The sequence below is a fragment of the Myxocyprinus asiaticus genome, chromosome 50, assembly GCF_019703515.2.
Source record: "Myxocyprinus asiaticus isolate MX2 ecotype Aquarium Trade chromosome 50, UBuf_Myxa_2, whole genome shotgun sequence".
In the NCBI taxonomy this organism is placed as follows: Eukaryota; Metazoa; Chordata; class Actinopteri; order Cypriniformes; family Catostomidae; genus Myxocyprinus; species Myxocyprinus asiaticus.
This window is the reverse complement of record NC_059393.1, coordinates 16375403-16393785: the sequence shown is the minus strand read 5'-3', so window position 1 is coordinate 16393785 and position 18383 is coordinate 16375403. Positions and strand designations below refer to the sequence as shown.

The 18383-nt window shown below is 37.9% G+C and overlaps 1 protein-coding gene across 2 annotated transcripts in view; it reads right to left on the bottom strand.

The window, feature by feature from the left end:
- The window catches only part of LOC127438976 (phosphatidylinositol 4-phosphate 5-kinase type-1 gamma-like), a 34795-nt gene that overhangs the window by 13818 nt on the left and 2594 nt on the right, over positions 1-18383 (bottom strand). The window contains exons 2-8 of one of the 2 annotated variants that reach the window (XM_051694937.1): positions 5047-5078; positions 4793-4882; positions 4456-4586; positions 4247-4364; positions 3974-4126; positions 642-941; positions 363-568 (exon numbers count right to left, since the gene is read on the bottom strand). In XM_051694937.1, the coding sequence (XP_051550897.1) occupies positions 363-568; positions 642-941; positions 3974-4126; positions 4247-4364; positions 4456-4586; positions 4793-4882; positions 5047-5078 (1030 nt within the window). The remainder of the gene's footprint in view (positions 1-362; positions 569-641; positions 942-3973; positions 4127-4246; positions 4365-4455; positions 4587-4792; positions 4883-5046; positions 5079-18383) is intronic. The other variant, XM_051694938.1, reaches the window with a different exon arrangement.

The window sequence follows — 18383 nt, the reverse complement described above, 5'->3', positions numbered from 1 at the left end:
AGTTTACTCCGGTTTTCCACATGAAAAATCTCGCACAAAGTCCATGCACAATCCAGTTTTTCTAAACATTTTCTGTGTCTTTGCATGGCATCGGCATATACACCTGGCATTTATGGTGCAAAAAAGAGTATCACAAAGCAGTCACAGTGCGCATGTGTCGAATGTGCACTACGGCTGTATAGGCTTGCGGTCAAAATAGTATTCTTTGAAAGACTGGAGCGCTCGAAAGCACACAAGACAGAAACGAATCATACCCTAGCCTTTTAGAGAGATGTGTCCTCTTAATCTACTGTAACTGTCACTGGTATGCATGCAAGTATCCTTAATACATGTCAAAGTATGGACTAAATTCATCCTCTCACGTGTCTTCAGTGTCGATTTCTTCTCCACAGGCAGACGCTCCCTGAATGGACTCCATGGCAGTGGAGTAGAGCGCCTTCTGTGCCAGTGGCCTCTTTTCATCACTGTTGCCCTGAGATCCCTCCATCTGCTGCTCTTTCTCCGCCTGATCAATGTTATGAACTCCCAGTAGCAAACTGTAATCCATAATCTTAAAGCTTTCCAGTACCTACACAAGAAAACACATTAATTACCAGGCCACTCTAAAAACACAGCACACCTGCATCAGTCCAAGACCTTACCAAACAGTCTCTCTGTAGTGTCTTCACCAGGGCGTTGTGAGTGTCTGTATCCAGCATGAGCCCGTCTGGCATATCCTGCATGAAATCGAGGTCTTTGAAAGTGGGCCTTGCCTTTTCCCGCTCTTTCTTGGAGGCCCGTCTTTTATAGGTTGATCCCTTCAAGTCATATTTAAGGTGCATATGCACCACCCTGGGCAGCACATTGTTCATCACCACCATTCGAATGTTCTTCCCACCCGATTGTACGCAGTACAGCCCGAAGAACTTGGGCAATAAGGTGCGAGGATTCTGATTCAAGTTCTGTTGGACATTAACACACAGTATAATCAAATGCACAACCAAAAAAAAAAAAAAAAAAAACATACATTAAAATATTACTCATCTATGGAGGGTTAGAAAGATATCTGTGGAAGAATTACTAACAGAATAGCACTTTATATTTATTAATTGGGGGGCCTGGGTAGCTCAGCGAGTATTGACACTGACTACCACCCCTGGAGTCCCAAGTTCAAATCCAGGGCGTGCTGAGTGACTCCAGTCAGGTCTCCTAAGCAACCAAATTGGCCCGGTTGCTAGGGTGGGCAGACGTGGTCGCTATAATGTGGTTCTCACTCTCGGTGGGGCACGTGGTGAGTTGTGTGTGGATGCCACGGAGAATAGCGTGAAGCCTCCACACGCGCTACGTCTCCACGGTAACGCGCTCAACAAGCCACGTGATAAGATGCGTGGACTGACATCTCAGATGCGGAGGCAACTGAGATTCGTCCGCTGACACCCGGATTGAGGCGAGTCACTACGCCACCATGAGGACTTAGAACGCATTGGGAATTCCAAATTGGGGGAAAAAGGGGAGAAAAATCAAAAACACAAAAAAAAAAAAAAAAGAAAATAAAGGATTTATTCCTTAATTGCTTATTGTTTCCTCAATCTGAGTGGTACAAGACATGGCCTTGATTCGATGAGTCTAATTGGTCATAAAAAATAAAAGCGACACCATTTCTGTTCGCGGTCAGAACTGACGACCACAGGAAATGAATGCTAGAGACCCTTAAACAGAGCAGTTTTTTTTTTAATTTGTCGAATACAATCAATAAATCAGCCACAATGCAGAACAAACACACACAGAAATAAAGATGTCAGACTATAAACTTCCATATTTTCTTCATGTTTGAACTTATAGAAGTGTAAGTTTTTACTGAAGTGACGTTAAAATGATAGTTAACCCAAAAATGAAAATTCTCTCATAATTTACTCATCCTCATACCATCCCAGATGTGTATGACTTACTTTCTTCTGCAGAACACAAACGAAGGGTTTCAGAAGAATATCTATAATCTGTTGGTCCATACAATGCAAGTGAATGGTGGCAAGAACTTTGAAGCTCCAAAAAGGACATAAAGGCAGCATCAAAGTAATCCATAAGACTCCAGTGGTTTAATCCATGTCTTCAGAAACAATACGATAGGTGTGGGTAAAAAACAGATCAATATTTAATCAAATCAATTTTTTTTTTTACTATAAATCTCCACTTTCACTTCCACATTCTTCTTCTTTTGTTTTTTGGTGATTCACATTCATAGTGCATATCGCCACCTTCTGCTTGGCGCTTGTCAAAGGTAGAGCGTTATAGTAAAAATGAACTTAAATATTGATCTGGTTCTCAACTACACCTATCATATCGCTTCTGAAGACATGGATTTAACCACTGGAGTCTTATGGATTACTTTTATGCTGCCTTTATATGCTTATTGGGGTTTCAAGGTTTTGGATCCCATTCACTTGCATTGTATGGACCTACAGAGCTGAGATATTCTACGAATAATCGCTGTTTGTGTTCTGCAGAAGAAAGAAAGTCATACACATCTGGGATGGCGTGAGGGTGATTAAATGATGAGAGAATTTTCAGTTTTGGGTGAACTATCCCTTTACCATAATTTGTTAATTTGCATATATAAATGAATAATTACACCTGTACCGTTTCCGGTCACAATTGACCACAAACAGCCAATGTGTCGAGCTATATTAAACAGCCAAGGAAGGGTTAAAAAGGCATAGAAGGGAAAATGTTGTCATCATTTACTTAACTCTTATGTCGTTCCAAATGATCTGTCAATATTGCAAGTCTGTTTGAACTTACAAAATCCTTTTAGCTTTTATATGGCATGCAAACCACACTTTTGTAGATGGCAATGTTAGACTACATCTATATATTAATACTAGTTCAGTAAAAGGCATTTAAGCATTACATTTAAGTAGAAGATAATGATGGTATTGTATCTCTGAAAAGTCTGTTTGAAACCAGGACCCTAAATGATTTTTTATTGCATTTCAAGCTACAAACAAACAAACAAACAAAAAAACATTCTAACAAAAACACACTTGCTCAAGTTAATGGGATTTAGTTAGCCAACCATATAACATAATCTTCCAGATGGCAGTAAAAAACCTGTGCCACCTGATTCCAATTAGTTTGGAGTCTTTATCCATTAAAACACACTACTAACAAACAAAACAGGGAGGCAGATCTCAACAGGTCACGTCAACTTGTACCTACAGACCCTCTTTAAGATGTGAAGGCTGACAAAGTGACCAAGACATCGAGGAGGAATAGAAAGAGAGCTAGAAAGAGTTAAAGACTGAAAATACTCTGTAGGCCATGAACAGGCCAAAGTCAGCATTGTTTGTTGATTTTGCAGAACAACGACTGATTCGTCACCATTCACAGGCTCATTTGCTACAGCTGAATGGATGGAACAAACCAAGCCAGTAACTAGTCAAAGTCTGCTGACACTGAGAACCCATTTACGCTACACCTACCCAAATAACACAGAGTTCTTTTGGAAATCGAACTCCTTTTGTCCAGTTATTTTCAAATAAAATGGCTCAATGGAGAAAGGAAGACAAAATGAACATGATTTGAATGCTAATTACTTGTTATTTTGTTATGCAGCTTAATAAAACACAGCGCCTCGGGGGAGAAATTTGTTCAGAATAGCCTATTGGGTAATCAGTAGTGTTATTGTTTAACCAGACAGTTGATTTAGAGTTGGGTTTCCACAAATAGTAACAGAATAACAACAGAAGCTAAAGCATGTGCATTAGAGTTAGAATGTTGGGTTACTAAAATATGCATTCCTGTTGACTGTATTACATAAATTACAACAAAAAAAACTCACTTTTGGCGCCACCCTGTGGACATTTCACCCAATTTCAGCAACAGAACTTTTAACCGTCACTAAATTCACAGTGAGTTCAGTCTGAAATCTGTCATTGAAAACTCGTATCGGTGAACCACTAGTTTGAAATTCATCAGCCAAAGTACAGCAACTCACCATGTAATATCCAGGCAGAAGCTTTTGCAAAAACTCAGCCTCCTTGTGCATTACTGTCTTGATGATAAACTCATCGTCCTTGGTGACGTAGAAGACCGAGCCACTGGCTCCGGGATTGGACAACTCGATCAGTGGTTCATTACAGAGCGAATACTACAGGTGCACACAAATTCACATAGACATATACAAATGTCAAATATTTCAGGTATATACTAGTTGAGTGACAACATTTTCAGATTTTGCTTATATGAATACCCAGCTTATAATTCTCACCAAATAGTCATCTGGCCGTATCCCGAAGAGCTCTCTGAAGTAACGAAAGGCCACGGGAGCATACGTTTTGAAACGGAAGTCTGGGTAATGATGGGCTGGCGTCAGGTTGCTCCCTTCACTGGACATACAAAGAGAAGATATTTAATTGCATGTGAAATATCACATCCACCCTCAACCACAGTTGTTTGTTCCTCAGACCGAGCACTAACCTGGGGAAAAAGATGCTCTCCACCACATAAAAATCCTGCATAAGCACGTCCCGTTCAGGCTTGGAACTCAAGTTCCCAACTGTGTAGCCAATGCCAAGCTGAATGGCCCCCTTGAGCGCTGACGATGTGGTCTACAAGAGAAGACAGACAGATACAGTCACCCGAATTATCATGAACAGTCATCAGACCACCATTACACATAAGCACATTTACCAATAACCAATTTATTCTTCAATAGTTTCAATAGTTTACAGCTGGGCAAAAACACTCGTTTTCTGATTAATTTTGATCTGATATCAATTCTTTAAACCCCAAGACTGAATCATGGATACTGCACCTTCTTGTAAGTGGTCTCTCCAGATGCGTCCACCCCTCTGTGTCCGATCTTCTTCCCGTGCGCTGGCTGGCCTGAAGAGCTTCCTGGCATCTAGAAGAAATCACATTGGCCTCATGCTCTTCATTCATACTAAAAGACCAAGCACAACTGCAATCCCTGCATGAACAATGTTTCAACAGGTTCTCTTGCAGTCATTTTGTAGATATTTTGTAGAGGCTTTGTAGATATACTTGATATATGCTAAAGGAATGTACCTCTGTGATGAAAGCCTTTTTCGATGTAGTGTCTAGGAAACAAAGAGAAGAGATAAATGAATTGGTACTGTCAGGGTTTCCTGCATAATTTTGCTTTTGCAGTGGGGAAGCCCCTTGTATACAGTATATTTCAAAATTTTTACAGTAATATTGGTAACATATTTAAATGTTTAAAGTGTTTTTTTTTAATGTTTAAAGTTATTTTTATTAAATGCAAAAGTGTCTTTTTACTGACACGTTGTCACATGAACAAGTGCAATGACTGATTTAAAGGAGTATTCCTAGTTCAATACATGTTAAGCTAAATTGACAGCATTTGTGGCATGAAGCTGATTACCACAAAAATAATTTCGACTCGTCCCTCCTTTTCTTTAAAAAAGCAAAAATCGAGGTTAAAGTGAGACACTTGCAATGGAAGTGAATGAGGCCAATTTTTGGAGGCTTTAAAGGCAGAAATGTGAAGCTTATAATTTCAACCTGTCAAAAGCACTTGCAATAATTCATATGTTAAAACTTGAGTGTTATTTGAGATGTTAAAGTTGAAATGTTCCCGCTTAAAGTTGTTTGTTGATTTAACGGTTGATTTAAAGTTTATAGCGTTACGTTGTCATGTCAACAAAGTTGTAAAACTGGATATAACTTTTCACAGAAAAGGCAAGCAATTTTACCTCAATAAAATCATGTTATTGCATGACTCTCTAGAATACTCTATTCAGATTGGTCAGTGGCGCCATCTAGCAGTCTGATATTGCTCAGTAACAACTGCACATCCACGTATCAGACCGCTTATCCGTGTATTTGCGAGCCATCGTTCCTGCGCCTCAGATCACTGTGTGTTCTCTACAAGTAAGCTAATAAAATAATTTCAACTCAAATCAATATTTCATGTGCTTTTGTTTAATTATTTAATTATTTGGCAAGTAGTCTTTTAATAAGATAAACAATGAGCAGTTTAATCAGCTATTTATTTCTTCTCCCATAATTATGCATAATTATGCAAAATCAACATGTCATGTCCATTTATTTGTTTATTGGGCAAGTAGTCTTGTAATAGGCTGAATAATGGGCAGTCAGATGTTCATTTTAACAAAATAAACACAAACAGAACTCCGTCGCAAACCAGAGGTGGCAAGCTATTCAGCGATTTATTTCTTGTCACAGAATTACATGATTTTAACACAAATCAATATTTTATGTCCATATATGTATTTATTTGGTTAACAGCCATGTAATAGTACGTCGGGGTCCTGATCACCCTGTCAGGGTTTCTTTTGCAATAACAACTGGCTGACTGTACATTATCCCTTACTTAACACTCATATTGTTTACATCTTGTGATTATACTTGTAAAACAGTATTTTATCGTTTACGAATTGGCCCATTCACTTCCATTGATTGCCTCACTGTAACTCAGATTTGTGCTTTTTTTAAGAGAAAAAGGGACAAGTTGAAAAATTTTTTTTTGTGGTAATCAACTTTATGCTTGAAATGCTGTCAATTGAGCTTAACTTTTGAACCGGGAACATTCCTTTAAGTTTCACAAACTTTAATGTAAACAAAACATGAATATTATTGCGGTTCAGTACTGAATGAGTCACTTTTTTATTAGTAATTAGTCACATTATTTATTACTCTGACTGATTCAGTGAGTTCATTCAGTGAAGTATTCATCCGATTCTTTTAAACCAATAACTTGTCAGTTGATGTGTCATTTGATTCATTACAAGAACTGGGTCATAAGAGTCATTTGTTCGTAATTCGGACTGCGCTGTATGATTTTGCACGCAACCAGCGAACACAACGCAACCGAAAGATGTGCCATTTTGCACTCTTTTTTATCTCATCACATACAAACTGCAAACTCATAACTCAATTTCTTAGGCCATGGCGCTGGAGATTTAGTAGTGGTGGAGCATCGCAAAGGCAAAACTATCTTTTTAGAACAATGGATTTAGTCTCTATCATCACAAACTGTGTCGTGTAGATGAGGAGAAAATTGTTTGCCCATACACTAAATTACACATTCTTCTTCGTTTCTCTTTCTCCAATGTCACTTCCCATTTCTACCAAATTATACGGCACGCATCAGACAGACGCTAAACATTCCAGGAAAATACCCTCAAAGGCTGCGTTATGATTACTTGAGACATGCTCATCTGAAATTATAAATAGACTCTAGATTTCAAGAGTCAATGGTTCATCGTCCACTACAGCACAGAAAGCACTAGCCAACACTTCATTATTCAGTCTCTATTTATATTCCACTTCCTTCCCTCAAGCAGCCCTTCAGCAGCAACAGCAGCCAGTGTTACTATTGTTAATGAAAAATGAACATTTTCATTAACTGAAATAAAAAGTAACATAAAGTAACTGGAAAAACCTAATTAACTTTCATGACTTCAAAACTAACTAAAAAATAATAATAAAATATTTAAATGTGTATTAAAATTTGAAACCTTTACATATTAACAATAATGGATGGATGAATGCATTCTATAATAACCATCACGAGCAGCTGTCAATGATGACCGAGACGTCTGTTGACAAAGATGGTTTGATAAAAATATGCCCATGTGAAGATGACAGCTGTATTCTTGAGCTGTGATTCGCACTCCAGTCGGTGCAGATGCATCTGATGCACACAGTCTTGTTTCTCTGTTTCCATGGCATCTCAATCAAGGTCACCAGGCTTTCTCAGAGTTTGCATATGTATATGGCATCAACAGGCACATGCTGCTCTAAATAGGGCATTGGCCACTAAACTGTCCTGCTGAAAAAAAAAAGAAAAAAAACTGAAACCCCAGCAAACACCAACTTAAACTGGTTTGAGTATCAAGCTTGGTCAGGCACTGTGTTTATGTAAATCAACCATTTTTAACCATTTTTATTCTGAGTTGTGTCATGACGTTAAATCACTTAACTTAACATCAGTAAAGTGTCCTTAATTTTAGGGCTCACAACAACTTCAGGGGCCGGTTGCATATAACTTTTTTAGACTAGTCTTACTAGTTAGACGTCAGCTGCATAAAAACGTATAGATCAATCTAATTTAAGACCAAAATTTAATACAGCAGACCCCTTGGCTTTTGCTAACATTCTATGTTGCCATGGAAAACAACTGGCAGCTAAGTCAGAAAGAGCTTCAGTTGAGGGATAGAAGGGGCTTCAGTTGAGACTTTGTAGAAGACTTCGACAAAATTTGTGTTTTTTATTATTTGGGTTAATATCACTAAATTTGTTCATTTGAATCAGTTTGAAGCATTGTATTCCTCTAATAAGCAAATATTTTCAGCAAATTAAAACTGTATTGAGCGTCCACAGTCCACTCATCCCACAATACAATGCGAGTTAGACTGTCTTACTGAAGACAACTGTGAGCTTGTTTTATGCAACCGGCTTTCTATGGCATCTTTAGATAGTCAGACTAATTGTTAGACAAAGTCTTAAGTTAATGGCTATGTTTATGCAACCGGCCCCTGCTAATAAGTTAGCAAAACACCTCCTGAAATTCTACTGGCTCAGGATTGGTGTGATCACAGCTACTTCAAAATGAACCTGAAGTGATGAACTTGATGACAGAACAGTCGAGGTGGCACCTGACACCTCGTGCTAACATTCATTATATGTGACTACTTTTACCTATGCCATAGCATATTATTTGAGAGGATAATCAAGGATCTAGACTCAAAAATATCTAGAACAAGAGCCCAAAAGTTTGGTTATACAGAAGGGATGGGTAAGGATGGACAACTACTACAGTTATAGCCTACAGGGCTTACTTACGACGAAGTATAGGTCTCTGCAGAACAATAATGGGTTTTTCCCAATCTGTGGGCATTTTCAAACCGGGATGGGCATTTTTCAACTATCCATTGAAAGTAGGGAATCTCAATGTAGTAATCAATGGGTGTTTCCAAACCAGGATGGGCCTTTCTGAACTATCCAATGAAAGCAGGGAATCTCAATGTAGTAGGCAAATCTTGTAAAGCAGTTGAAAAATGCCAATCCTGGTTTGAAAAATGCCCACTGATTGGAAAAGGGCCATTTTTGTTCACTGACTAGTAGATTAAGAAAATATCTAGTTTTGCACATCCCTAACTGAAAGTAATAGCATGAAAACTTTGTCATGAAAGTTGCCTTTAATCTACATCATCTGACAAGAACAGAATTGTTTAAAGCAAACTAGTGATAGACTGATATATCGGCCATACCGTGTTCGTTTGTCCGATTAAAAGAAATGTTAACTTTCGTTGTGTCAGTTCTAAAATCTACAAATACATTTGTCAATGGATAGTCAACACTTTGTTTTCAAGTTTTTTATTTTTTATTTTCAGGTTTCTGCAAATTTGAGTAAATATTGCATAAAATAAGTCTTTGTTTCACTTTAGAAATTTTGAGAACATCAGATTTGCTTTTGTAAAATTGTGTTATGTTTATCGGCATTTGATCCATTTCGGCCATCTTGCTCTAGATATTGGTATCACATTAAAAAACCCATATCGTTTGACCCCTGAAATAAATCAAAGGAGACAAGAGACGTTAAACTCACAGGTAAGGCACCCAAAACCATTTTCATTGCTCACTTCTGATTTGAGAAAAAAAAAAATTTAAAAAAATAAGAAGTTCCTCTAACAAATTTCATTCAACTGATTTACATGACTCTTTCAAGTGTATATATATATATACAAGGTTAATTCCCTTAGAAAAAAGTTTAGGTTGCTTGCTGGAGGGCAGAATAGTGATGGGTCATGGATCATTCCAGCAACCTTGACCACCAGACTACCACCTACCCACTGACAACTGATTTGTTTTTCAAAGGCAGTCAAGTCAGTCTATGCAAAAACTCATGGCCCAAGACAAAGAGGTAGTTTCATGCATGGAGCAGAATCACATTCCTCACCTCACTGCCTTTCGCCCTCGTCCACATTCTTGGAACCTGACCCCAGTTTAGCCCCTTTCCTTTATTGCCCAGTTGCTGATGCATAACCAGAGGTGATCTCGTGAATATTTATCTTCGGCAATGCAAGTGCCAAGCTTATGTTCTGATAAACAATTAGGCAACTGAATGTGATGCACGGATTTGGCAAGTAAGACATTTTCCTGGATCAACATATTTTGAAGGTCCTGGAACAACATTCTTCCTAATCCTATCCCCAATGCCTAGCCCTTACCCTAATCATGAACCAATCTTTAAATTGGAAGTAAATGTTAGATAGATAAGCTCTACAAGCCCCTAGCCCCGACCCTAAGCCTGATCCTAAACCCACCCTTTTCCCTGTCCCTGAAATCTAATTGGGTGATTGGACTGGAGTTCCAAGACCAACAAGGATGTTAATCCAGGAACAGGTCCTACATGGCGAAATCACGGGTATCTTCTCAGCCCTGCTGAAAACAAATGTGTCAAAATGGGTCTTTGCGTCCTCTTTCCAAGCTGCCAAAGGGACTTGAGTGTTTTCCAGATCCTGGTCTGGTCTGCAGGCAAGCCTATAAAAAGCTTCAACCACTTCAGGGAATGAGTGATGGGGGCAAGAATTACAGAGACACATTTATGCAATTCCTGCTTGTTTTCCATTTCCCAGTGGAGCTTGAAAACTCCCAACAGCCCGAGCTATTAGAATAACACGGGCTGTTTTGGCAGTATAAGAAATAATACAGTGGAGTACGTAAATAGACATGCCCTATTTTATTAAGCGATACTGCCTCTCTAAAGGTGATAGAAGTAGGGGAAAAACAATATTTCAAAATATTGCAATAGAATGCGGACCATTCTCAATCTCAGTGTCGGGCGTGTTGCTGCTTTAAAATACACTTCGCACAGATCGGATATTTTGAGATAGTCTATAAGATTTTTGTCCAGTCTGCATCACGTAATACATTAACGGCTGTGTTTACATTCATATCGCATTTAAATGTTCACACGTGCAGCTGCATTTACCACGGGACACGAGTGCTCTATAGAGCATGTGCAACATACGTATGTGAGAGCTTGAAAGCAGCCAGCTGTAGTCTAACAGCAGGCAAGTACAGAATTGAGTCAGTACTCGGTACTGCTGCTACTTTTAACAGGTGGCTCTTAACATATTAAACTGCGCAGAGATTTCGCCGTTACCTCAGCCAGTCATGGCGAGACCAGTTTGGGATCCATTGTACTATTGCGCACAAGATGAAGATTGCGCCCCTGTTGTGTGATCTAAATAGTAGGGGTGTAACGGTGTATCGTGGCACGACACATCGCGGTTAAAAAATGTGACAGCATCGTGGAGATTGGACTTATTTTTATAATTATTTTACAAGCATCTATGGTCAATACGTGTGACGTCCTATGCCTACGTAATGCGGGTACACACATGGAAATTGCTTCAATGCACAGAAGGAGCTCTAAAATGCGATAACTAGCTGAATCTGCGAGAATTGAAAGTGAAAACATGTAAGCGAATGTAATACAGGGAGCAGGAGAAAAAGAGCCTTTTTAGCCAGGAGAGATCTGATGTCCGTCTGATGTGCGAGAGAAAATGAAAGTTTACAGAGGTTTAATGATAATGCCATATTAATCTACTATATACTGTATAAGGCTGAATATGCATTTAATAATGCTATGCTTTGTCAAATGTCATGTCTGATTTGATTTCATCAGTACATTTCAGTAGGGTTTTAAGTAGGGACATTATTTAACTGGATAAGCTTGCTCTTCCATTAAATACGTATTTTTGAAAATAATATTTAGATGTAATCAGAGACTAGGGTCGCACGGTATACCGGTACTAACGAAATATCGCAATACCAAAAAATTAAAAACTGTACGATATCATCCTGTTAATTTCTGTACCATATTAAAGTATGCTGCCAATAGCTAAATGTAATATAATGTGAGTTTTGAGATTAAATCAAAGACCATTTGAAAATAATAATAAAAAAGCCTCTATATGGCCAAGTGTAATCATTAAACAGTGCTGCGGCGCCACAGTATGAATAAGAGGCGCATCTCTGCCCTGTCATCTCCTTCACACAGGCACGCACACGAACACACACACAAATGCAACACACACTACTAATGCTTAATTTTCATTCAGTGTGTTGAGTGTATAAATGGCTGTGAACTCTCAAATGAACTCTTTCTCCATTGCAGTTCGGAGATTTCAGCTCACGAGTCACGGGAAGTTTGATATAACGAACCCTTCACAAACTTCAAAGATCTTTCAAAATAAAAGTCCCACTGAAATGAGAGCTCTATTTAACTGATTGCATGAAACTGAAGACATTATGACAGAAAAATATTACTACTGTATAAAAGTGTAATATTCAAATCAGCCACAATAATACTCATAGTAACAATAATATAATATTAAATGGTTATATTATTATTATTATTATTATTATTATCTGTAAGCAATATCACATAAGCAAGTGTACTGAATATCTGCATGTTGTGATTCAGTCATGGCAGCCTTTTGCCTCAGGTAATCAGATTGTTTTCATTAAATGTTTTCATTAATAGAGTAAAGCTATGTTATGCATCTTTTTTTCCCAAAAATAATATATATATATATAGTTGAAAAGTATTATATATTTTTTTTATTAAAGCTGTAGAGTATGTATTTGATTAAACACAATTTGATCATAACATTTAATTAAAACATTTAAGGCATAATTTGTATCTATAAGACTTTATGCAGTTCTTTTAGACAAGTAATTTTCTGTGTAATATCATCAAAAATCTGAGATTTTTATTTGTTGCCTAAGTATTGATTTAGTATCGATACCGAGGTACCAGGGCTGGTATCATAACGAAGCCAAAATTTTGGTATCGGAGCAACCCTATCAGACACAATATTATTTTAGAAAAATACAAGTTTAATTTAAAATATTTTAAATGTATGTAATCAGTGACAGTGTGTAAGCAGCATATACTGTATCTAACATTATTCCATATTTTAAGCAAAGCTAATTATTGGCTAATATTTCCATTTGGTGTGACCATTGCTCTGTTCTAGGCTGATTTTTAATCCTAGTACATCTCTGATGGATCATTTAGCACTTTTAATAACTGTGCTAAATTTTTAATGTTTTGCATATGCCTTTAAAGTAAGAATAATAATAATAATAATAATAATAATAATAATAATAAAACTTTCAAACTAGGGGTCTGGGTAGCTCAGCGAGTATTGACGCTGACTACCACCCCTGGAGTCGCGAGTTCGAATCCAGGATGTGCTGAGTGACTCCAGTCAGGTCTCCTAAGCAACCAAATTGGCCCGATTGCTAGGGAGGGTAGAGTCACGTGGGGTAACCTTCTCGTGGTCACAATTAGTGGTTCTCGCTCTCAATGGGGTGTGTGGTAAGTTGTGCGTGGATCGCGGAGAGCAGCATGATTCTCCGCGGTGTCATGCACACCGAGCCATGTGATAAGATGCGCGGACTGACTGTCTCAGAAGCGGAGGCAACTGAGATTTGTCATTCGCCACCCGGATTGAGGTGAGTAACCGCGCCACCACGAGGACCTACTTAGTAGTGGGAATTGGGCATTCCAAATTGGGAGAAAAAAGGGGATAAAACTGAACTTTTCTTGTTTCAGGCTTAGTTTAAAGAATCATAAACTGAACCGAACCAAATTGTGAGATGAGTGAACCATTACACCCCTACTAAATAGTGTAGGAAAAAGCAACACAGAGCTTTTAAGGATTTACGAGTCATTTCATTTATGATCACATGGACAGAAAACAATGTCGTAAATTTCTAAATATCGAATTTTGCCACGATATGGTTCATCGTTTTTTTGGTTCGCGATATTTCGAAATTCTACATATCGTCGCATACCTAATGCATACTCATGTGAATGCGGAAGAATGGAAGCGCAAGCTCATGAAATTTCGTCTTTCACTGCGTACCAAAGGCCCTGTTTCCAACTGGTATTAAGATGCTTTTTCGGTGATTCGATCACATGTGGTCAGCTGCATTCCTGTTTTCACCTGGTATTACCATGCTTCTCAAATTCATCTCCTGTGACCAGAGGGGAAGGTCTCTGATTTCATGATGACATACATCAGTCACTATTTCAGTGTGCTACTGCATGATAATAAACCGCAAAAAATAAAAAATAAAAGTCAAAGAAAGCGCGAAAACAACCGCTGCACCTTTCTCCTAGATTCAGCTGAAATTTGATCTAACCACAAACGCAACGTTTTGAGCATAACTCCCTGTTATTTTTGTATTAACCTGAGCTTCAAATGTGTGATTGCCATCTGTGCATCTGCATGTTGATTTCAGACACACTGAAGAAGATCCGTGAAGTTTTCAGGCTTGTATATCCATTCGCTTTTTATATTTTCAGATCGCAATTTCCTTTTAAAGCCGCACATAACCTTGTTTTACTGCAGCGGTTAATTGACAGGTGAAGGGCGGTGCTTCGCTGCTGTCAGGATTCAGGACGGATTGTGCTGACACATCAAATTCAATGTTGTCACATTAATTTTTTACTATCTTCATATATGGTTTCAGTGGTTGGTTCACAAAACGTTTTGGACCCCATTTACACCTGTATTTAGCGCTGACCACATGTGATCGAATCACCAAAAATGCATGTTAATACCAGGTGGAAAACGGGGCCAAAGCTCAAGTTTGGTAAACTCTAAACTGGGAATTGGATACTCAGGGGACGTTTGACTAACAGGGAATCTAAACGTCACACAGTGACCAATTGGATCAACAAAGAAAACATGCATTTCAAATATCGCCAGATCCCTGCTGATTCCTATACCTAATAGGTGAACATAACACTACATGGCTTTGATGAGTTTTTGAATAGTGCCTGGAGTGTGATTATACATGTATCTCATGGGATGATTTTTGTATAAACCGAGACCACTCCGACTGCATATTTCAAAGATGCTTTAAATGTGTTTTAATTGCTTTAAAAGTGTGTGCTTGAGATGGCCCATTTGGTGGTAATAACCTCAAAATCAATTTATAATTAATTACAATAAAGATCTTTTTCACTGTCTCAGCATCCATCAGGTTCAGTGCTGAGTGTCTCTGTGTGAGTTTAATACATTAGCTAAAAGATGTCCACTAAACCATAAAAGCAATGCAGATGTTTATCATTTAGACAGACATACATGGGAACATTGAATTTATTATAAGATGCTGAGAAATTACAATTGTTCATTCATGCCATGTTCCGGACAAAGTCGGAGGTGGGAATCCTCGAGTTGAAATCCCCACTTCAGATCTAAATGCGTTTCAGTCAATCATACGTCACAGCAAAATGTAAACAAAATAAAATGGAGCCATGGCTCACCAAAACAATATTGTTTTCTTATGGCAATTATTGCGCAAACATAAAAAATGTGAACACAAAATGTTTATATTAGCATTCAACTTTTACAAAAGTAATTTTGTCTCGATTTCCAGTAAAAATATTGAAATATTTTTTAAAACAAGATAAATTTACTTGAGAAGCATAATGACAATAAGATATTTTGTATTGTTTTGACAAAATTTTGTAACGTTTAATGCTTATAACAAGATAATTATATATATATATTCAAAGGGAAAACAGTATTATTTTTCTTACCCCATTTAAAAAAAAAATTTCTTTTTTTAAGCATAAACCCCAGTAAATCTCTGAAAACAAGACTTAAAGATGAAGTGCGTAATTTCTGCGCTACTAGTGGCACCAAACGAAATTACAAAAATAAATGTTTTCAATATGTTTTCAAACAACCTTTGCCAACACCCCTCAAACTCATCTGATTCCCTATGAACAAATCGGTCATAATAAATAAAATGTGATTTACGTTTAAGGTCATAATAAACAAGACCACTATAACACAAACACACCAGACATAAAGCTTTACAGAGGAATCGGCTCATCCGATAACATCACCATATTGAATGGCAGCTGATGTGTGGGGCACTAAACTAGCACGATAGTTCTTGGTAACTAGTAAGCGTAATGATACATATTCCGAGTATCTTACGAATTTATCTGAAGCTCAACAGTAATGAGCTAACTTGTGTGGCAATACCAGAGTGTAGCAACACGGCAAGAATCGAACCTTTACCTTCACCTTTAATATCATTCTCATGCCATTCTGCTTTTTACTTTTTACCAGAAAATAAGACAAAAATACTCAGTAAGAAAATTATTTTTGCTGTGCTAACATTACTCAAACGTTAGTCTGAGCCATCTTGAAAATTACGTCAAAACAATGCTTCACGTGACTCATCCTGCACTGTTTGTACTTTTTTAACAATCAAACTTTTCACGATTTTCGTGAACATTAAATGAAAACTCTGCAAAAAGGGATCATTTTCTATCCGTTCCGGAGTGGAACTTCAATAAATTGCCCTTGAAGGTATCTGCGTTGTTCTGTCTTTTCTGAGCGCTGAGTGTTAATGTTAATTCACACATTTAATTCCGTTATTCATTTTATCTGACCCCAATATTATATTAATCTGACTCCAATTTTAAATTGACCTCTAATTTATATTTAAGTTCTAATTAATTACTGATCATTCTTTTAATTTGATCTTTTTAGGTTATTGATTACTCTAAATCCTCTTCTATTCATTGTCCTTTCGATCTTTGGAGACTTACGCCAGCCGTTATTAAATTACATAAACCTCCCGAAAATGGATAGCCAGATCCGTTCTTAGTCAGCGGTTGTAGGGTTAACTAATATCGTCTGGTTTGGCTTTACTCATAACAGACGATACTGCCGCTTAGTCACGTACATACAACTTGCTGAGACGGGCGGTGAGCAGTGACTGTGAGTCTTTAAATGGCTTTCTCCTACCCGGTTGTCCTGAGTGGTTTCTCCTATATTAAAGCTCCAGTATGGTCTACCCTGGTCTAATGAAATTCAAATCCTACCCGGCTGTCCTAGGTGGTTGTCCTACCCGGCTGGCCTAGGTGGTTTCTCCTACCTGGTTGTCCTGAGTGGTTTAAATTCAAATTGGGGTTCTTTAAACGGCTTCCTCCTATATTAAAGCTCCAGTAATGATATAAATTATTTCGGAGGAATTCAGAATAAATCAAATAATAACAATTTATTTGTCAGGTAGGATATAAAACATTGTTGCAGAAATTCAAATCAAAGCCAATTTCACATGATCAGAATAAACAAGCATTACTAAAAATAAAAGACAAGTCAAAGAAACATACCTGACAAAACTACATGCAACGGTATAGCATGGGAGATCTGCTTACAGATTCCTGGTGAAAACGACTACACACATCAATTGTGTGGGAGATCTGCTTACAGATTCCCCGAGCTTCCTGCCAACTTTCCTTAAATATCTAGACAGAATAAACATTGTGTACCAAATGGTATTATCCTTTGAACAATGAGAATTTGGGGGTGAATGGGTTCTTGACTTCCTGGGGTTTAACCTTGTTAACATATAAGAGATCATTTCAATTGTAGATCAAGGAGGGGGATAGACCTCCAGAATTATGCAGTATTTGGCAAAGACCTTATAACTTTGTTACCATTAGTTTTATCAACATGGGAAAGAGACCACTATACCAGTCGCACAGAGACCTCTTAAATGATATCAAACACATACAGTTGCATTCTTTGTTTTCATGGTATTTGTTATATTTTTACATATAAATCTTATGTCTTTGTGTTGGTCCAGAGCTGCTGAAGGGGAGAAGGGGGAGAGAGAAGGGGGGGCAGCACGGTGATTTGCAATTTATCACACTGTGGTGATATTCAGGTGAAGATTTCAGCTTTGTAAAACAATCAAAAGGCGATTTGCAATTTATCACACGTGGTGATATTCAGGTGTAGATTTCAGCTTTTGTAAGAGAGTTCTATGACGTTGATTCTCGCAGAGTTCTTTGACTTTTACCGGAAATGGCGCCTTTTGGTTGTAGACATTCCGGTGCCAGCCTTACAACTCCCTTAGACTTACATTGAAGAAGCGACCCATGCGATATCTAGAGATGAGAATTTCTTGAAGATATTCTGGGGGTGGGCTCTTTTGATTTTGGCCAGTTAGCGACCACCTAGCAATGCCATGGCTACCTCCCAGAACACCCTAGCAACTGCATAGCAATGCCCTGGTAACCACCCACAACACCCTAGCATTGTGGTCAAACTTTATGGACAAACACCACACACATTTTCTTTAGAAAATGTAGAAATCTAATTCTGATCAATTAATGCATAGACTTGTCTATTAGCAAGGTGTTAGGGCATATTAAACATTGCAAACACACTCTTTTACAGTAAACCTGCAGTGAATCACCTTAATTTTACCTAATTTTACGATAAAAATAGGAACACCCAAAGCAAGGGTCAATGAGTGGGCCCATCTTATTTCAACTGAAA